The sequence below is a fragment of the Rattus rattus genome, chromosome 2 (assembly GCF_011064425.1).
Source record: "Rattus rattus isolate New Zealand chromosome 2, Rrattus_CSIRO_v1, whole genome shotgun sequence".
Lineage (NCBI taxonomy): Eukaryota > Metazoa > Chordata > Mammalia > Rodentia > Muridae > Rattus > Rattus rattus.
The window spans coordinates 105,637,407-105,659,812 of NC_046155.1; the positions used below are offsets into that span (position 1 = coordinate 105,637,407).

Below are 22,406 nucleotides of genomic sequence, written 5' to 3' on the forward strand. Positions count from 1 at the left end.
AGGGCTCCTTATGGAAAGGAAAACCAAGAACAAGAGGGGCCTTGGTCCTCAAGGGGTGGTAACAGAAAGGAGAGGTACAAGGTTGAGTGGGGAGGGGACATTGTATGTTAAGACAGAGTAGCAAAGGCTTTGATGAAGAACAACATCCCCACAGCCTCACCCAGAGAAGGCAGAGTCTGGGGCCTTCTGAAATGGAGCAGAGAGCTGTGACTCATAGAATGAACCAAGATCCAGAGAAGTAAAGATAAGGAAATATAACTAGGCCTATAATAAAGTGCTGAAGTTACAGAAAGGCCCAGATAAGATTAATGGTGAGAAACATAGGAAGTCTGTAGATGGTGGGAAGGGGGTGCACAACAGCATGAAGGATGCAGTAGCCAGAGGGTAATTGATGGGCAGAACTTTTAAGAAGCAATGAGTGGAGCTGGGCAGGTATGGTCTTCAGGGGTTTCTAGTAGGCCTGGCCTGTAGGAAGCTGGGTGATCAGGCTGTGCTAGGTTTGGAAAGATAAAGCCTCAACCTTAGACCATTGCAAGTCTGTCGAATAGGGGTTCCCCATTGTATAGCATTTATGAGCAGTGGGTCTGATGTACCCTCATCTTCTCACCATCTTAAACCCTAGTCTGTGTCTCTCCATTTCTGTCTGGCCTTCTCTCCAGTGCTAGTTCTGCCATCCTCACAGGCCAGCATGTCCTGTATTGCCATTTGAAAGGTTTGGCCTTCATAAATTCATGTCTTTGAATGCTTGTCCTTAGGTAGCACTATTAGGACGTACGGCCTTAAGTACATCACTGTGTAAGTGGGCTTTGAGGACTTAAATGCCTAAGCGATGCCTAAGCTAGGCCCAGGATGGAATCTAGTCTCCTCCTGGCTGTCTCCGGATCAATGTGTAGAACGCTTAGCTGCTCCAGCATCATGTTGGCCTGCATACCACCATCTCCCCATCATGATGATAATGGAGTAAATCTATGAAACTATAAGCCAGCCCTAATTAAATGTTTTCCTTTATAAGAGTTGTCTTGGCGTCTTTTACAGCAATAAAACCCTAACTAAACACCTTGTTTTTAAAAGCAGTACCTTGAATTAACAATGATATAATGTAAATATTCTTGCACCAAACTCCTCCTCTCACCAAGGTGCTGTATCATGCTTTGTATATACATCATCCAATTGAGCTTTCTCCCTGTGTGGTGCTTAGTCCCCATTGGCAAGTTGTGCAAATTGAGAATCATCTAGGAGACATGTCTCTAGTTATTGTGTTTTATAAAAAAGAGGCCAGGATGTGTTTTGGTAGAGGTGTGAAAGGGTGTCTCAGTAGGCCCATGATGAGGCACCCCTTTCCCCTGAGGTACCAGTCATATGATGCATATAGAATGGAATAAAGTTTATTTAGGGCATGGGAAGTGGAATTGGGAAGCGAATGGAGACAGACAGATAGATAGACAGACAGACAGATGAAGGAAGAAGAGAGGTGAGGTGAGACAAGGTAAGGCCAGTCAAGACAAGTGGAGAGAGATGGGGAAGGGTGTCAGGGAGAGAAGGGACAGACAGTAAGAGAGTAAGGGGGAGAGGAAAGAGCTAACAGCCCCTTTTTTAGTAAGCCAGGCATACGTGGCTGTTGCCAGGTAACTGGGGCGGAGCCTAGAAGGAATGCTAACTCTAGGTGTATCTTTGAAGGAGAGTTTCCAGGAAGATTTAGCTGAGGAAAATAGACCGAATCCTAAATGTGAATGATACTGTGTCAGGATCTGGCTTAAATAAAAAGGGAGAAAGAAAAAGTGAGCGGAACACCAACATTCATCACTCTCTCGGCTTCGTGGGTGTGGACAAAATGTCCCCCAATATCTGGTATTCCTGCTACCATCCCTTTCCCATAGCAAAGACTGTATCCTCTCGAACTGAGAGCCAAAACAAATCTGCCCTCCCCTGAGTTGCTTCTGTTAAATATTATATCACAATATTTACTGTGTTAGTTATGTTTCTTGTTACTGTGACAATGCACCTGAGACAAACAAGGAGGGAAAGAAGGGGTGAGGGTGAGGTGCTTTGAATGGTAATGGTGCCCGTAGGCTCATAGGGAATAGCATTGTTTGAAAGGATTAGGATATGTGCCCCTGTGTATCACTGGGGGTGAACTTTGAGGTCTCTAATGCTCAAGCCACACCCAGTATCTCTCTCTTCCTGCTGCCTGCCAGACATAGAACTTTCAGCTTCTTCTCCAGCACCACGTCTGTCTGTATGCCATCTGTCTGTATGCCACCATGCTTCCCTCCATGATAATAATGGACTAAATTTCTGAAACTGTAAGCCAACCGCAGTTAAATTTTTTCCTTTATAAGAGGTGCTGTGGTCAGGTGTCTCTTCATAGTAATAGGAGCCTTGACTAAGACAATGGGTTTATTTGCCTAACTTCTAACCTCATAACTACCGAAGTGTGGCCAGGGGAATTTGAAGTGCTTCCACAGTAAGGAAACAGAGATGAGTGATATTGGCCAGCTGCTTTCACATTCTTTCTTTTTTTTTCTTTTTTATTGGATGTATTTCTTTATTTACACTTCAAGTGTTACTCCCTTTCCCAGTTTCCTGTTCATAAGTCCCCTATCCTCTCCCCTCCCTCTTCCCCATAAGGGTGTTCCCCCCTCCATCTACCCGCCTTACCACCAACACCCCCACATTCTCCTGTACCAGGGATCCAACCTTGGCAGGACCAAGGGTTTCTCCTTCCACTGGTGCCCAACAAAGTCATCCTCTGCTACATATGCAGTTGGGTCAGTTCATGTATAGTCTTTGGGTAGTGGTTTAGTCTCTAGAAGGTCTGGTTGGTTGGCATTGTAGTCCTAGCCAAAGCAATCAGACAACAAAAGGAGGTCAAAGGGTTACAAATTGGAAAGGAAGAAGTCAAAATATCACTATTTTCAGATGATATGATAGTATACTTAAGTGACCCCAAAAGTTCCACCAGAGAACTACTAAACCTGATAAACAACTTCAGCAAAGTGTCGGGGTATAAAATTAACTCAAACAAATCAGTATCCTTCCTCTACTCAAAGGATGAACAGGCTGAGAAAGAAATTAGGGAAAAGAAACCCTTCACAATAGTTCCAAATAATATAAAATACCTTGGTGTGACTTTAACCAAGCAAGTGAAAGATCTGTATGACAAAAACTTCAAGTCTCTGAAGAAAGAAATTGAAGAAGATCTCAGAAGATGGAAAGACCTCCCATTCTCATGGGTTGGCAAGATTAATATAGTAAAAATGACTATGATTCAATGCAATCCCCATCAAAATTCCAACTCAATTCTGCATAGAGATTGAAAAAGCAATTTGCAAATTTATTTGGAATAACAAAAAACCCAGGATAGCAAAACTAACTCAAAAATAAAGAACTTCTGGAGGAATCACCTCCCTGACCTCAAGCAGTATTACAGAGCAATAGTGATAAAAACTGTATGGTATTGGTACAGAGACAGGCAGGTAGATCAGTGGAACAGAATTGAAGACCCAGAAATGAACCCACATACCTATGTTTACTTGATCTTTGACAAAGGAGCTAAAAGCATCAAATGGAGAAAAGTTAGCATTTTCAATAAATGGTGCTGGTTTAACTGGAGGTCAGCATGTAAAAGAATGCAAATTGACCCATTCTTATTGCCCTGTACAAAGCTTTTAAGTCCAAGTAGATCAAGGATCTCCACATCAAACCAGATACACTCAAACTAATAGAAAAAGTGGGGAAGCATCTTGAATACATGGGCACTGCAGAAAATTTCCTGAACAGAATACCAATGACTTATACTCTAAGATCAAGACTTGACAAATGGGACCTCATAAAACTACAAAGCTTCTGTAAGGCAAAGGACACTGTCATTAGGACAAAATACCAACCAACAGATTGGGAAAAGCTCTTTACCAATCCTACAACAGATAGAGGCTAATATCCAAAATATACAAAGAAGTTAGACTCCAGATAGCCAAATAAACCTATTAAAAATGGGGTACAGAGCTAAACAAAACATTCTCATCTGAGGAATATTGAATGGCTGAGAAGTACCTAAAGAAATGTTCAACATTCTTAGTCATCAGGGAAATGCAAATCAAAACAACCCTGAGATTCCACCTCATACCAGTCAGAATAGCTAAGATCAAAAACTCAGGTGACAACAGATGCTGGCAAGGATCATTCCTCCATTGTTGGTGGGATTGCAAACTGGTATAACCACTCTGGAAATCAGTCTGGAAATTCCTCAGAAAATTGGACATCCAATACCTGAGGACCCAGCTATACCTCTCTTGGGCATATACCCAAAAGGTGCTCCAACATACAACAAAGACACGTGCTCCACTATGTTCATAGCTGCCTTATTTATAATAGCCAGAAGCTGCAAAGAACCCAGATGCCCTTCAACAGACGAATATATTCAGAAAAGTGGTACATCTACACAATGGAATACTATTCAGCTATCAAAAACAATGACTTCATGAAAGTCATAGGCAAATGGATTGAACTAGGAAATATCATCCTGAGTAAGGTAACCCAATCACAAAAAACACACATGGTATGTACTCACTGATAAGTGGATATTCGCCCAAAGCTTTCACATTTTCATATTGTGTTAGATCCCAGCCCAGGGATTGGCTCTCCCTGCCTCGGTTGACCTAAACTGTTATCTTTCAGACATACCTGTCTCCCAGGAAATTCTAGATTCTGTCAAGCTGACCCTTGTTATTAACCATCGTGATCACTGGGATGAGCCTCACTCATAGCTGTTGTACTTGACCTTTGCCATTTCCTCTTTTACTGTGTCCCTGGAAAGAGCATGCAGATACCCACTCTCATCACACTTTGCAGCCCCACCTCTCAACCATTTAGAAGACCTCACAGAGCTCAACCACGGTCTTGCATGTTTAGGGATCACACAATTAGGCTGCCTCTAAGAATTGTTTTCCCTTCAGTGTTAGTATTATTTGCTTCAGTTAACAATGTGAGGTGAAGACAAAGCCTAAGATTTCTTAGGAAAATTTTTTTGTTTCTACCCTGCTGGCATTGACTCACAGCCCCTCAGACCTCACATTCCCCAATGCTTTGTGATGTAAGGGGTTTTGCTAATTTACTTTCAGTAGTTTTGATCTTACTATTTCTTCCCCCACCTAATCATCTGTTTCAATATCACCATATTTCCAAAACCAGTAGGATGCCTAGTGAACAATAGTGCAGTAAAACTGGGGAACTAAAAACCCTTTGTTTTTGAAATCTTAAAGCTAATGGAGTTTTTTTCCCCCTTAATTTAGTGCTGTGCTATATTCTGTAGTGCCTCCCCCAACCCTACTAATGTCTTCTAAAATATATTCTGATCAGCCCTGATGTAGTAGATGAAAAGGCCTGGTTCTTCTAAAGCAGCACCTGGTTTTCCTTAGTTACCTTGGCCTGCCACACCCTGGAGGGAAAAGGTTAGATTTTGCTAGTACAGAACTCCTGTTCTGATAAAAGGGTCTCATTCCCCCTCAGGGCTCAGCCTCTGTCACCCTCTGTACAAGTATTTGGTGGAAGATAACCAAACCTAAGGGCTCCAGAAGTGTTTCTGTCCCCTTCACTCAGCACAATTCAAGATTGCTTTAGGGTAGGGCCATGACCTAGTGTAGGTTCAGGGGTCCTCTTGGAACTCCTATTTAAAATGCCACACTTCTGCACTGCATCTGGAGCTCTGAGGTGCTAGTGTGACGTTTCTAGCAGCTATCTTGACTTCTAAACAGTAGAACCCAATACCAGAAAGAAGCCAAACAAAAGAAAGCCAACCTGAGAGGTAGAGAAAGTGATGAGGCCTGATGGCATTGGACCTCTGGATCCAGCTGCTCCTGAATGTGTGTCACATCTGTGAACATGGATCTAGGGTGAACAGTGACAAGCCTTACATGCAACATAGCTCCTGGTCAAAAATTCCCACCCTCCACAGACACAAGAGAGGAAAAAAGACACGTACGTAGTTCTTCGTTTTAAACTGTGAATGCACAGTGACTGGTCACTAAGTAGAAAAGAGCTGACAACAGAGCAGGCTTAAAACATACACAACTTTAGGAAACAACTTGTTCAGGACCTCACCATCAAATGAAGAACATATGGAAGCGTGTAATGGCTTTAAGCATTAGCATCTAGGAAATATTACTGTCTGGTACTACCTTGCCATCAGGGTATCAGAAGATTGTCATAGACCTCAGGCACAGGGACTGTCTACCTCCAAGGCTAAGGGCCTTTCATTCCAATTCTGTGACCTCTAATGCTACCCATATGAAGAGCTTCCCTTAGTCTCTGCCCATGCATGGCCTCTCTCCCACTGGGTTGTAGATGCTCTGATAGGGTCCATCTCAAAAGTCAGAGTGCTAGCTCTGCAGAGGCCTGCCTCCTTGTTTGTGGAAACTCATCACATAGCAAATCAGTGCAGGCAACCAAGAGAACTCAGCCTCCATTAGTCTACTGACCAGTTAATCCATGATGGATAACGTCATTCCTGAGAAAAGAACCTTTAGGACCAGTCACCTTCCAAAGATCTCAGCTTTCGCGTAGCATTAACTATGACTCTTGAGCGTTAATATTCATATGGGATTTGGAGAAGTCATTCAAACCCTGCCTCGCCCAGAATCCTTTCACAGAGTTGTCCCATAGCACAGCTGAAGTCTCACACAGCTCCCTGGCCAGTGGGCCCCACACTGAGAAACGTTGTCCTTAACTGGTTCAGAGGGCTTTGAATGGGACAGTTCTCATATCCTGAGATAAGTAATACATTGATTGGGCTTCTAGGAACAGAAATGTCAGTTCAAACTGCTCTGAAGAGTGGATTTACTGTTTCATGTAAATTAAAGGTGAGGAGTCTGTTTTAATCTAGAAGTTTACAGTATCTAGGACCTCTGCTGTGGGGCTCTTACATTCTCTTGGATCTATATACTTCTGTGTAAACACCCTGCATTATTCAAGCAGCTGTCAAGCCCAGCCCCAGTTGGGAAACTGGGGAGTGCTGATGAGAACATGATGTAATGAGGGGTGGATTAGACTGGTACAACATCTGAACCCAGTGATCCATCTTAAAATGGGTAAAAATAGGACAACTGGACGCCGTGTGCTTTTTCCTTTAGCACAGCACCACCTGCGTTAGTCAGTGTTCTCTGGAGGAACAGAATTGACAGGACGAATATAGATTACAAAGAGAGTTTATTAGCTTGGTTTACACAACACAAGCCAGGCAGTCCCCCCGCAACTGTCTGTGGGCTAGAGAGGTTGAGGATCTGATAGTTGTTCTGTCCACAAGGGTAGATGCTTCAGCAGTCCCAGTCTGGCACTGAAGGGGGCCTGGAGGATTCAGTCCGCCATGGAAGGCCAAGGTAACTAGATTTCCTACTTCAGGGAAGAATAGCAGCAGCAAAAATCTCACGCACTTAACAGCAGGGACTGAAAGTGAGCGGGCAAAGCAAGCTCAGTATTTTCCTCAGAGCTCTGGGTTAATCCCAGATCCCTTCTCTGCCTACACTACCTAAAACTCTCCAGGAAGTGCCCTCTGTCCTGAGCAACCTCAGAGTTCCCTTGTGGTCAAGCGCCTCCATGACCCTTACACTTTACATTGGGCCCAGGCCTAATTGCTCTTAGTCCACTTAGTGCTTTTTGTATACACTGTATCCTTGGTCCTGTTTTGATTTCTGTGCTCTCTTTTCTACCATTACCTGACTACATCTAGTTCATCATTTAAGCGTCTGATTGGCTGTCATCCTGGGAAGGAATCTGAAGATCCTCCAGTATGAGATGAGCTAAATGTTCTCTGTCTGTGCTTCTTTTCTTAACTTACTCGTCCTCACCCTGACACAGTCTTTGGTGACACCTGATATCATCTGTGTATGTGTCATCCCCCGCATTTCCAGCCGAGGCTTGAGGCTAGAGCATGCTATTCATCATCATGTAACCCGTGCCTGGTAAATTTCCTGGCAGAGTCAGCACTGAGTACATTCCTGTTGGGTGGAATACCAATTTCTCTCATCTTATGATAATGTAAAATGATGGCTGATATCTTATAGACTCTGCACGCCAACTTTCAAATCTGGGAGCACAGTGGTTCTCTTAATACATAAAAATAAGTGGGCACTGCTGTGCAAACTGGCATGCTCTTTTCGTTGACCCCCGCTTTTTTTCTGTGGCACTTACTTCTCCAAGCCCTAGACAACACCCATGAGAGTTAAGGACACCAGCAATCAAGGTCCTGTTGGTCGTCTCACATGAGGTTTTACAGCCTCCAGCATAGTGTCTCAGATGATCCTCATTGGCTTGTCATAGGCAGACTGGGGTGGGGCAGGTACTTCCACTGGGGCACTCGGAAGTCCAGATCATTGAGCTGGCTGCCTTGCTGGCAGCTTACCTCCGTGATTATTTCAAGACTCCCATTTCCGTGGCACCCTTTGCTGTGTTGTGACATTCTGTTCGAGCAAGAATCAGCCAGACTTCCTTTGAAACAATTTGAAGATGGAGTTGCTGCCTTCAAGTATTTGTTCAACAAATATCAGCTGAATGCTTACAGTGGGTGCTGGTGACACAGTGAGGAGACAAGAATCCTCTCCTGAGTGGAACTTAGATCCTTCAGGAAAAAATAGGAAATAAACATGGTGAAGTATTTCAGGTAGTTTTATAAAAATTAAATAAGGGTGATTAGAAGTGTGGGGGCCTACATATAACATAAGGAGACAAACAGTACATGCGTCAGTAAGGTTGGTGGTGACAGGTCAGTCACTTGTATTCCCAGAACAGTCTTTTCTTTTTTTTTTTAACCCAATTGATAAGATATAATTGCCCACTTAAACATACAAAACCCGGTACCATCCATCCCTTAGGAACATTAATAACAACCTGTAAATACACAGCACAGAATCTTAACATCACCTGCCATGGCTTCACACCCTCTCCTCTATTCTGTCTCTTCCTTTCCGTTCCAGTCTCCTCCTCTTCCTTCAAACTTCTCTCCCGCCCATCCTTCCTTCTCCTCCAATGACAGGCCTCCTTCTATCCTGTACCTGCCCCTCACCTGTACTTTACAAATTCAATGGGGAGGTTCTGGTGAAGTCACCTGATTCCTGAGTAGACTAGGCAGCTGTCCTAGGGGCAGTGGAATTAGCATCAAAATACAGATAACTTCAGGGAAAACCACAACATTTCCCCCCTTTTGTCCTGTTATAAAGCCTTTTCACTTATATATAAATTGAGTACAATTATTACCATTCTACAATTTATAAAGCATATGATATTCTCAACACCCAGTCCATCACTATATCAGTTAAACAGAACATTTAGTTATCCATTCCAGCTTAATGAAAGGCTTTAAATCTATATTATATTTTGGTTAGCTTGTATACTATCTGATAACTATCCAATAAAATATGTATATTCAGAGTTATACAGCATGATAGGCTATGAGACTATAATGTCTTCAACCCCGTCAGAAATCTGGGAATGACCAAATATCTATACACATAGGAAGCCTAACAGAGTAGAGAGGTTGTAGAGACAAATCTCCACTAGCACAGTCCCCTGTTAGCAACATGTTAGCACAAGTCTTCAGCCTTGTGGTCCAAAATCAACTGACAGACTCTTGAAATGCAGATTTTGAAGGGCTGATCACCCTGTCTTGGTAGAGTTTATCAGTCAACTATACTGCATAATTTGTCCTTTTTTTGGACAGTATTAGTCTGCAGATGAAACAGGCAATTTTGTCCAGTGGCTACCTAGCCACAAAGTATTGCCTCACCTGGAGTTAGAGATATTCAAATTCTTCGTTAAATCTGCCAACGGGGAACTGTTAGGAGCAGATATGTCTCAACAAAAGATAAATAACTTTAAAATCTCAAATTTTGTGGATTTCTGACGTTTTTGAAAACCATCTACCTATAATATAAGACAATCTGTACTGTTGTCTTTATATCTTAATAATATCTTGAAAGTACTCTCACAAAGTCAGCAATATGTTTGCTATTTGGCACTTAACTCACATGTGTAATCAACTCAGAAGTTTGTAATGACATCAATAGAAGGACTGGCTCTAAACTTTTAACAAATAAATTCTATACTCAAACAAAGATATGATTTAAGCTTAGTTAACAAATGAGATTATGGCTGTACAATTCAATCTAGCTAATTCCTCTCTGTTAAATTACAACCAATTTTAAATCCCTCATAAAAACAATTTTAGAATAACCACTTCCAGCCCCCGCAAAGTCCAGGGAATTGGGGCGACGACTCCTCTATAACTTCTTCAAGCTGTACATGGGCGTTGAGATATCCTTGGGGTTGGGGGTAGGAAGAATGAAGCAAATGCTGTAGCCGTTGTGTCCTGACTGGACGCAGCTGAAAGTCCTTGAGACCAGGAATCCAAGTAGGCACACTCTGTAAAATACAACTCTCAAGACCAAAGTTTAGAATCGAAATCTCTTTTGGTTTGATTCTCCTGCATTAATTTTTTTCAGGTGGCCTACTGCTATCAAATCTGATCAGTATGACTCTGTGAGGTTTCCAGAGCCTAGTCACACTTTTTAAAAACACAAAGACAAAATCTTTCTCACAAAATACTGTGTTCCTTAGTCTGTAACCACAAAAGCTTGTATCTTACACTCTCTCCCAGAGTAATTATATAACCATAAAACTCAAAGTCACACCCATTATGAAGATTAAACAATTTTTAAAAAAGGAAGTAAGCTAAACAATGAGCCTGATAGGCTTTTGTACTCTATGATATCAGGAAATTAACCCCAAATCCCTGTGTAGCCCATGTTAAGGGAATCTTAGCTTCTTGTTGTGGTAGATATAAAAAATAACCACAAACCCTCGCTAGCCAGCATCAACAAGCCATATGGCCTTTAGCGGGGTAATTCATAAAACAAATCAAATACCTTCTATCAATTCCAATATCAATAAGCAACATATCAAACCAGGACTTTTGCCCAAAATATATCCATCTGTTAAGCTCTCTACCGGGAGCCACAGATTTTTCTTTAACCTTAATAACTTCTATAATATATGTCTGCATTCACTCTGCCTGGTGTTATAGACATTCATCACAACTCTCGACTTGGAGGTAGTGACTAATTTTTCGCTATCTAAGTTCTGAACCTTGGATGAAAATCCCCACCTGATTCAGGTAATCTCTTTACTCTCTTCTTTCTAAAAACAAACTCAATCACCTTTTAATAATACCTGTAATTAAGAAGTAGCTTGTCTAACTAGGATTTCAACCCAAAATTCCTGTGGAGCCCACCTTAAAAAGAATATGAGTATCCTGAAAGACTGTCTAAACAACTTTCTTTAAAAAGCAGCTTTTAATCTCTAACTCTCTGAGCAGCCATTACTTATCACACAGTAGGGGACCTACAGCCTGCCAGACCAGGCAGCTTCCCTGTTTCTTTGTTTGAATTCCCCGCCCTTAAGATATCACGTGACTCAGGTGAGGAATGCCGAACCCCTGAGAAATACCTAAAGAAATGTTCAACATCTTTAGTCATAAGGGAAATGCAAATCAAAACAACACTGAGATTCCACCTCACACCAGTCAGAATGGCTAAGATCAAAAACTCAGGTGACAGCAAATGCTGGCGAGGATGTGGAGAAAGAGGAACACTCCTCCATTGTTGGTGGGATTGCAGACTGGTACAACCATTCTGGAAATCAGTCTGGAGGTTCCTCAGAAAATTGGACATTGAACTACCTGAGGATCCAGCTATACCTCTCTTGGGCATATACCCAAAAGATGCCCCAACATATAAAAAAGACATGTGCTCCACTATGTTCATAGCAGCCTTATTTCTAATAGCCAGAAGCTGGAAAGAACCCAGATGCCCTTCAACAGAGGAATGGATACAGAAAATGTGGTACATCTACACAATGGAATATTACTCAGCTATCAAAAACAATGACTTTATGAAATTCATAGGCAAATGGTTGGAACTGGAAAATATCATCCTGAGTGAGGTAACCCAATCACAGAAAAACACACATGGTATGCACTCATTGATAAGTGGATATTAGCCCAAATGCTCTTATTACCCTAGATGCACAAAACACATGAAACTCAAGAAGGATGACCAAAATGCAGATGCTTCACTCCTTCTTTAAAAGGGGAACAAGAATACCCTTGGCAGGGAATAGGGAGGCAAAGTTTAGAATAGAGGCAGAAGGAACACCCATTCAGAGCCACCCCCACATGGGGCCCATACATATACAGCCACCAAACTAGATAAGATGGATGAAGCAAAGAAGTGCAGGTCAACAGGAACCGGATGTAGATCTCTCCTGAGAGACACACCCAGAATACAGCAAATACAGAGGCAAATGCCAGCAGCAAACCACTGAACTGAGAACAGGACCCCCGTTGAAGGAATCAGAGAAAGAACTGGAAGAGCTTGAAGGGGCTCGAGACCCCATATGAACAACAATGCCAAGCAACCAGAGCTTCCAGGGACTAAGCCACTACCCAAAGACTATACATGGACTGACCCTGGACTCTGACCTCATAGGTAGCAATGAATAGCCTAGTAAGAGCACCAGTGGAAGGGGAAGCCCTTGGTCCTGCAAGACTGAACCCCAGTGAACAGGATTGTTGTGGGGAGGGTGGTAATGGGGGAAGGATGGGGAGGGGAACACCCATATAGAAAGGGAGGGGAGGGCTAGGGGGATGTTGGCCCAGAAACAGGGAAAGGGAATAACAATTGAAATGTAAATAAGAAACACCTAAGTTAATAAAGATGAAAAAAAAAAGTCTTATGGCATCATAGCTAAGAGGGTATTTGGATTTTCAAAGGAACTTTAGACTTTAGATTTGATGAGTTTTGAAGAAAAAAAAAAAAGACGTGACTTAACATGGCGCCAGCCTCCTCTTAGAAAATAAAAACTTCCTCTCAATTCTTAGGATTACTAGTGGATTCTTGCCCATCACATTGGCTCGCCATCTGTTGTTGTAAAAATATAAAAATAAAGAAGTATTGTTGTCTTTTACCCCGCTAGGTCCGGAACCACGGTGCCCCAAGATATCTGCTAGATATCTTGGCAGAAACACATCCCAAATCCTCGGCGTCCCAGTGTCTCCTGCTGCCGCACACTTTCCTACACTCAAACCCTCACATAAAAGAACACACAACACAATAATCTTTGATTCAATTGATAAAATATAATTGCCCACTTAAACATACAAAACCTGGTACCCTCCATCCCTTAGGAACATTAATAACAACCTATAAATACACAGCGCAGAATCTTAACATCACCTGCCATGGCTTCTCACCCTCTCCTCTGTCCTGTCTCCCCAGAACAGTCTTTAACATACGGTATACAGTGCTATACAATGTGAACAGTGAGCTGATTGTTTTTGTCTTTAACTAAAATATTCACTTCACTTTCTAGAATTCTCGGCTCCTTAGTTCAACAGATTAACACCCATAAACTTCTAAAATTAATTTCACATTTAACCAAATTCTCTCGAACATTTTTATATAAAGAAACAGTATTTTATAAACCTAACAAGCAAAGTTCTTTTAAACTTTCAGGTTCTATTTAAGTAATTGATAGGCTGAAGCCCCTTGAACTAAAATTGATGAATTAAAATGTAATTATATCACAGGCTTCAAGCAGCAATCATTTTTATGTATTAAACAAAATGGTTTTTAAACTCCTAATCTTTATGGTGTTTAAAACATTAAAACTCACAGCTTTGGGTTAAATCAATGTAAGCATCTTGAAATCGGCTTTATAAGGTGTGTTCCTGAACATTTAGACTATGTCTATACTTGACAAGTTAAAACCAGGCATGGTGGCACACACCTGTAGCCCCAGGACTCCAGAGACTACGGCAGACGAATTGCCAAGAGTTTGAGGCTATCCTGAGCTACATAGAGACACCTATCTGAAAGATCACACCGCCCTCCCAAGAAAAAAGTGATGAATTTAGTAATTTTCTAGTATAGCAGAGTGTTGTTGGGTATTGCCTTATTCATCAAATAAGATGTGCATCAGGGTACAAATCTGGGCTGATAGTACAGAACTTGGGAGGTAGAGGCAGGAAGACCAGGAATTTAAGGCTTGCCTCAACTGTGTGTCAAGTTGAAAGTCAGCCTGGGCTACATAAGACCATGCATGTCTTTAAAAAAAAAAATCAAGGGCTGGAGAGATGGCTCAGTGGTTAAGAGCCCCTACTGCTCTTCCAGAGGTCCTGAGTTCAATTCCCAGCAACCACATGGTGGCTCACAACCAGCTGTCGTAGTATCTGATTCCCTCTTCTGGTGTGTCTGAAGACAGCTACAGTGTACTTATATATAATAAATGAATAAATCTTTTTAAAAAAATCAAAAAGCTAGACAAATAAATTTAAAGTAAAACATAAGACAAAATTAGTGTCACAAAATAGCAAAAGCTTCTTTGCCCTGCCATTTACAAATCCTGTGTGTTGCATCTGTCTGTTGTAGCAAGGTTAATTCTCCAATTAATAGGAATAGAATTATCAGTTCAGGTCCTCAATAGGAATGGAAAATACCTGTGGCCATGCAGACTCCTGCATTTCAAATGGAAGAGGTAAAATAACTGTACAGAAATAGGATGGGGTATGAGTTACCCCCCGGGGGAGTTTTCCCCTTCTAGGAGTTAACAAACCAGATTCCTTTTGATCCCATATCATAATCCAGTGCAGCATATGTATGTCCTTGTGCTTCCATCCCAACCCAAGTTTTTTAACACTTTTTCCTTCTTATCCTGTGATTTGGATAGATGGCATCATATGCCCCACACACATGCAGAACACACAGAGTGAGCTTTCTGCTGAGAGTAACTCATTATTCTTGGCATCTCATGGTTCCTTTGAGCTGTTTAAGAGGTGGGTTAGGCACGGTTCTTTTTGTGTGCTGGTGCTCATGCTCAGTAAATGTACGTTGAGTTTGATAATGAATAAATGTAATGATGTGGAGTGGCACACTCCATGCGTCTTCCACTTGATCTCGGTAAGTAGTAATTACCTAATGCGCTGCCTCATTTGAAAACAATGAGATATTTGCCTTTTGAATATCATTGTCACAGGAGCCCTTGCCTCTGTGTGTCGCTAATGAGCTCTTTGTAACATGTACACAACTGTCTGTCTGTCTGTCTCTCTCTCTCTCTATCTCTTGTACCTATGCACACAGGTGTGTGCACTCACGAACTCAAGTACACACACACACGGACACCTTTTACCTTGACAACTTGACAATGGAATTGATTGACTTTCTTGTGATATCTGGACTATTCCAGTTCTTTTCTATACTGAGACTTATTTAAGGATTTTAAAATTTTTTTATTTTTTATTGTGTGCCTATGAGAGAAGGTGCCTATGGGAACTAGAGAGGGCACTGGATTCCCCTGGAGCTGCACTTAGGGGCATTTGTTGTAAGACACCTGACACAGATGCTGGGAACCAAACTGATCCTCTGCAATAGGTCTTCCAGCCCCTAAGCCTGCTTTATAGAAAGATTCTGTAGCGGTATGCAGAGCCTTGCACATCCCTCCAGAACGTGCATTTAGGTCACAAGGGCAAGGTGGCAGAGTCTGGCCATGCTGTTTCTTATCTTTATCAAATCCCTTATCTCACCAGAGGAAGAATTTCATTTTCCTGTCAGTCATAAAGGGTTAAAGAAAGGATTAAATGAGATAGTATATACAAATTCTTAAGATGGAGCCCAAATATTTAACATGGTACTCTTTACCCAATGGACATTTTTATTTTCTAAGCTATTATCTCAAACTGCTGGTGGGAATACCATTCCGTTTACCCTGTTTCATTTCTTCTGTTTCCTTAGTTGTTTTAACTTTTATTCCTTTACACTTCAACCCCTATTATCCCATCCTATCCCTCTCCTTTTCTGAGAATCCTACTGCCCAACATGGTCCCCTCCCCCTTTCATGTATGTCTGGTGTGTGCCACCCACTAAGTTTACTCAGGCTGCCCAGGCCTGGGTAGGAGGACAGTTACTAAGTTACGGCAACATCGCTGAAGGAAATGACTCCTCTTCCCTTGGCCACCAATCACTGTTGTTAGTTCCTCATGAGCCCTCCCCGTTCTTCGGTGAAGTGCTGCCATGATTCCAGGTCATGTGTGGGTCACCCAGCTTCTGCATTCACGAGCTCATCGACCTTGACCTGCCCAGAAGACAGTGCTTCCCAGCAGTCCTCCCAGCCCCTGACTTCCATTCCTTCCACCCCTCTTTCACCGTGCCCCCTGGTAAAGGGCGATGGAGAAATCTCATTTAGGACTGAGCCCTGAGGTCACTTAGTCTCTCTGCACATAGACTGGTTGTAGCCTCTATATAGACCACAGTCAACGGCAAAATGAAGCTTGCCTGATGAGGGCTGAGAGGCAGAGTGGGGAGTGAGGAAGGTGTTTAGAAATCACTGTGATGGTGTGTCCACCTAGCTAGCACAATAGCAGTGTGTCCTATTGTAGAGCTTGTGACTGCCCCATGCCCAGGATGCCACACGCTGTCTTATTTCTTTAGCATGTTAGCTCTATGAGGAGAAAAACAGAGTAATGAAAAGGAACACCACCTTCGAGGGAAGGTGTTGTTCACCTGCTTCTAGGTGGGTAGTGGTTTGTTTCAGATAAATATTTATGAAGCTGTACTCAACAGCCAGAAAATGCTAAGATTCTACACTTTTTAGATTAGAGAATTTAAAATACAAAAGCAATAATATTAAGTGCATATAAGATTGACTCATACAATAAGAATCATTTCCATTTTTGACAGAATTCTTAGTCTAAAGCCCTTAGAAACTTCCTGTAATCAGAACCCATTTTCAAATTCACAGGGAGATGCAATCAACTGCTCCCCTTGGTCATTCTGTGTTCTTAATTTGGGGTCAGTTTGAATGGCCTGTCTCACATCAGCTGTCATCTTTGTGATTGAAGTGTCATTGCACATTACCGTTTTCACCGGGACAGTTCTCGTCTTCGATTTCAATTCAATTTAATTCCAATCAAGTCCTTATGTCACAGGACAATTAAATCCACTTAGAAACCTTTCTGGTCAGATAGGATTGTAACCACTACTTCTTGTCAGGCTGCCGAATACCCTGAAACCTTCCACAGCCTGGGAGGCCACTGGGTCTGATATGGAGAAGAGAGCTGCTGTGCTCAGTAGGGGAAGCACTGGAACCAGCAAGGCCAAGATTGGACAGTGTTTAAACACCATTTCTCTCTCCACTCTCCCATCCCTACAGAGCCCCACTGGGGCAGTGCTGTTCTGAGCTAGAGGAAACTCACCTCTAAGACCCTTTTGTGAAAATATTGGACAAGGAGCAACTCATTGTATGATACAAGTTAGAAAGATGTTGCAGTGTGTTTGTTTGATGGAACTGTGTGAGCTTGCTCCCTCCCCCCCTCCCTCCCTCCCTCCCCCCACTTCTCTCTCAGTGAGAGACAAAAGGGTTTGAGAGACAGCTTAAGTTATCCATGTCAAACTCAACCAAGCTACTTTTCTCAGACATAACCTAGGCATCTGACTTTCCCTGACTCTTGTAAGACTATTGATAGAGATGACCAACCACTCCTTCAGATATATCAAAACTCCCTTCTGTCAGTCTGTGGGCTTGGTTTCTGGCCACAGTGTTTTGGAACCTAGTGGCAATATCCAGAGGGGGAAAACAAGGGACATTAGGCCCAGACAGGACTGGTGCCAGAGACTCATTGAGCCAAAGGGTTTCATCTGAAGCAGAGGAGAAACTAGCAGGCCACTCGTCAACATTCCCTGAGGCTGGTATTACACACAAAGGCACCAATGAGTCCCCTGCAGCTGCAGTGTCCAGTTAAAGCCATGTTATTACTTGGGTCACTGGCATCGTGGTGTCTGCTAGTGGTTTTTCTTCACATGGCAACCAGTCTAGCCCTTGGAACACATTCCAGGCAAGGCATAACTAGCCCAGTATAGTGGTGACTGCTGAGTCCAAACACGTATGCACTCACTTGTCTGTGTACCGCAGGCAATCTGGTAAGATTTGTTCAAAGACAAATATCTGTTTGCCCTTCCGTGCTGCTACCTTCAGAAATGAATACACCTTCCCTGAGGGATGTGTGTGTGTACAAGTACACACATACTTCAAAGCCAGACGTGGCTTTCTGTCTTCAACGTACCCTGGCTTTAATTACTTTCTGTAAGTTGTAGCTTTATTGCAGAACTCTGATTTCTGAAATGCATTCTGGTCTGCACATTTCAATTTGAGAACGTTTGCTGTCCTCTCGGACTGTGTATAAAATTCTGTTACGGTAGCACAGAAGTCACTTTGGTATTTTTCCTTCTCTCTCTATGCCTGCTGTATTAATACCCTTAATCTTTATTAAATGGTAATGCCATGAATTGAATTTCAGCTGAATGATGGGTTGAGTGAGCAACACAAGAGAACTCACTTACCTAAGCCTGAGGTTCTACCAAGAAAGTCCACTGTTTAGGGCTTGCGGTATAGCTTAATGCTAGAACATTTGCCCAACATGTACAAGGACCTGGCTCTCTCCCCAAATGCACACGCACGCACATGCACATGCACACACACACACACCACACATACATGCATGCACACACACGCACACACACCACACATACATGCATGCACACACATGCACACACACACACACCACACATACATGCATGCACACGCACACACATACACACTCATGTGTGTACCTTCACAGCTGGGAAACAAGGATTGAGTGTTATGAGGTTTCACCACTCAAAACTGCTCTCTCCAGCCCAGTTTTCTTGCTACCACCATACTCCGCACAGCACAGTCCCTGCAGCTCAGATCTGATGATCCTTTCTCTGCCTCCACACGGGCTTGCTCCGTCACTCAAATGGCCTGAACTCACCTTCAGCCCAGGTGCACTTGTACTTCAGAATCCCTGTAGTGTCCTCAAAGGCTCTGCTAGAAGGTTGTATACAGCTCTGTAGTTCACTTTTCCCCATAGGAGTCCTTTGAATGGGTATCTCATACATGGTCCAGCACCCAGCTCAGTGCCTGGTGTTAGTTTGGTACACATTAAAAATTATACAAGCGAAAACCAGTTCACTCTCTGTTTCTTCTCCCTACAGAAACGATGATTGTGGATAGGAAGACTGCTTTTGCCAAGGACACAGTCGGACAACCATGTAACAAAGATCTTCAGTAACTTTTCCCACCTAGCAACACCCAGATGACTCCAGTGATGAAATACTCAGCTGTACCCACAGCAATAACTGGCCCTCTTTTAAGTTGGATTTGGTGAATCTGAATGGTTCATCTATCTTCTTCAGGTGGCCCAAGGCGATATACTCTAGGGAAGCTCATCCCTCGCTGTCAGAAACCAAGTTGGACTGTGGACGGGAGCAGGTGGCCCAGTAAGAGTCCTGAATGCCAAGACTCCTAGTGGTTAATGTAAGGCCTGTGGTTGTATGGGCGTGATACTGGTCCTGACAGTGGTCAGTCTAACATACAGTCATTTGATTGGATGCCCTGGAAGGACAGAATATTTACAAAAATATATATCCAGGTGCTAAATAGGCAGCAGATTTCAAATCAAACTCTACTACCTGTGAGCTAATGACTGTCTTCAGAGAATAATTCTACCCTAGAAAGTGTTCCAGTTTTCCAAGGAATGGTCCAAGAGAATGCTAGACCAAGCCAGCCTGGGAAGTCTCATGCAAGGCAGGTCAGTTCATAGTGAACTCACTGTCCGCTCCCATGCACGTGGCAGAGTCCCACTCAGGCATGGTCCTTCTCCACAGCTGAACCCAGGTTCTGAGATTCTAAAACATTGTTTCCAGGTAGCCAGCAGCCTCTTCCTTTCCATCAGCGATGTTACTAGAATGAAACGCGCCATCCTTGTGTGAGACGCTTGCCTCCCAGTGGCACAGGCATTCTGAAATGTTCTTTCCTGGACACAGAAGGGTGTGGTATGAGATAAGATCACTGAGAGATGACACAAAGAAAAGGCATAGCTTTTGGGCTTTCTGGACACAGCTGCCTTCTGGGTGTTTCCATAAGTAACAGCCCAGGGTATAGACTTGGGCAGCCACAAAGAGGCTGTTTTCCATGTCAGACACATGCTACTTTTTGTAGCACTTGAAATGGAAATACCTACAAGAATGAAAGCCAAGGGCTCTCCCCAGGATAGCTCATCCATTACCCAGCATCCTTTTCAACCAGTGTACTGCCAGTTCTACACCTCATCTTTCCTGTGTCTGCCTCCAGGAAGTGAAACCAAAGCCCCGGCACCCCCTGAATTGACCAGGGGCTGTTACCTAGAATCTCCTCTCTCATCATGAGTCTAGAAGGTCTTCCCCTGCATCACTGCTCCACAATTCCATTCTTCCTCCAGTCTGTGCTACAGAGTCCAGAGTTGGCTTGCAGTTAAGCATCCTGGAGAGCGGCCTCTCTTCATTGCACTTCATGTTTCAATGTAGGTTGCACCTGAGAGATGCAGCATCACAGGAGATGTTGGAAAGTTCTGGCTTCCATACATACCTAGTACCAGAAATACTACTGCCAATGCCAGATCTTGTCATGTTTTAAGTAGGTGAAGGCCTTTGATTGCGTAAGGCAATGTCAATTCACTCAAGCTTAGTGCATTTCCCCAGCCCGCCTGATCCACTCCCATCTCCTTCCAGCTTCATTTGAAGTTGGTTCAAGGGGAACCTATGTTCAAAGTTCAGCCTATGTCTGATAACATGAGAAAAATACACCTTCCTTTCCCACGGGTCCTCTCTGCCCATCCCTTCCATTCAGACATCCGCCACCGTATCACTGTTTAGAACCAAAGTATGAAGGGTGAGTGCCAACAGGATAGTGAGCAGAAATATTGTCACTAGGTCCAGGCAGGTGCTCCTAGAAGAATGGTCCCAAAGAAACTAGAATGGCTCCAGCAAAAGATTATCAGGCAGCCATCTTGTTAAGCTTTGACGTGCTCTTGGCAATGGGAACCCAGGTTGGAGATCCTGGGGTAGCCTGTTGTTCCCACCTCAGGATCTCCTCACCTTGAGCTAGCAGCCCTGGGGTACTATGGAATATGCTATTGACTCAAAGATAGCTTTGTGGGGGCATTCAGGTGGAGAAGACTGCCCACATGGTGGACAGGTGGTTTTGTGTGGGGGGCAGCTTTTCCTAGCCAGTACAGCTGTGGCCAGAAGCAGGCTATCAATCTGAATTCCCTCAGCTCATCTGCAACTCTGCCTCTGTTCTCTTGTGTTTTGTTTGGTTGCCCTTTAGTTTCCTAGTAAATATTCCTTTTGAAAAATACAGTTGTTGTCTCATTACATCAGGGGGGGTGGGGTGATTTTCTGGCATTTATTTTTTTCCAGGATAGAAGGACACTACAATATCTTGAAAAAAAAATTAAAATCCTGGAGGAAAAAGAAGCAACCTGATCAGATCTTAGGACAACACCCTGGGGAGATCTGGTGCTGAGTGAAAGAGACTGACTGTCCTCCCACCAGTAGCCAGCTCTCCTCCCTACCCCCACTTCAGAGAATTGTGTCCTGGGTGTGGGTTACCACTCAAGTGTCTCCTGGGCCTATGAACGGTGTGCATTCAGCAGAGGCTTCAACGTCCAATATGAACCAACATTGGCAAGTCAGGGAGGTAGAGAAGATGGGTGATTCTAAAACTCTCTAAGGATCCTAACTGTTCCTGACCATCAGTAACCAGTTTTTCATTTGAGAAGAAGAAGAAGATCACTCACACTTAAAGAGAACTAACAGATAGATGTGGGAAATAGCTTCCTATTGTTATGGTTATATTTCCTGCAATGATGTGTGTCCTAAATATCTACTAATATATAAGAAAACATGACAAGACAAATATAGTGGTTCTCTGCTACTCATGTGTGGGGAGGGGTGTAGGCGTGTGTTAGTTTATATGGCCCAGGCTAGCTTCAGACTCACAGGACTCATGCCTCAGCTTTGTGAGCACTGCTACTAGACACACCTACTACTCTATCAGGCCACAACAGCTTCAGTGGGAATAATGACTCTTCTCATTCTCTCTCTCTCTCTCTCTCTCTCTCTCTCTCTCTCTCTCTCTCTCTCTCGGTGGATGGGGACGGGTGTCATTCATACATGTGCACAATGCAAGACACTACCTAAAATCTAAATGCAGTAGCCCTAATTTTTTCTATGTTTAAAATTTGCTATATTTGTGTGTGTGTGTGTGTGTGTGTGTGTGTGTGTGTGTGTGTGTGTCTATTTTGCTGGGGATTAAACCCAGGATATCAAGTATACTAGACAAGTTACCACTGAGCTCAATCCTCAGCCCTTAAAGCCTTAAAATTTTAGGAAAAAATAAAGATATAATTTCAAAACTATGCAGTGATGGCCTCATGGTGGCTCACACCTTTAATCCCAATACTCAGA

The 22,406-nt window shown here is 43.1% G+C and overlaps 1 protein-coding gene across 1 annotated transcript in view; it reads left to right on the forward strand.

Annotated features, from left to right (window-relative positions):
* Positions 1-19,888, forward strand: part of Syt9 (synaptotagmin 9) — a 166,704-nt gene extending 146,816 nt beyond the window's left edge. The window contains exon 7 of the mRNA XM_032893200.1: positions 19,113-19,888. Within this exon, the coding sequence (XP_032749091.1) occupies positions 19,113-19,121 (9 nt within the window). The 3' untranslated portion in view covers positions 19,122-19,888. The remainder of the gene's footprint in view (positions 1-19,112) is intronic.
* Positions 19,889-22,406: the final 2,518 nt, after the last annotated feature.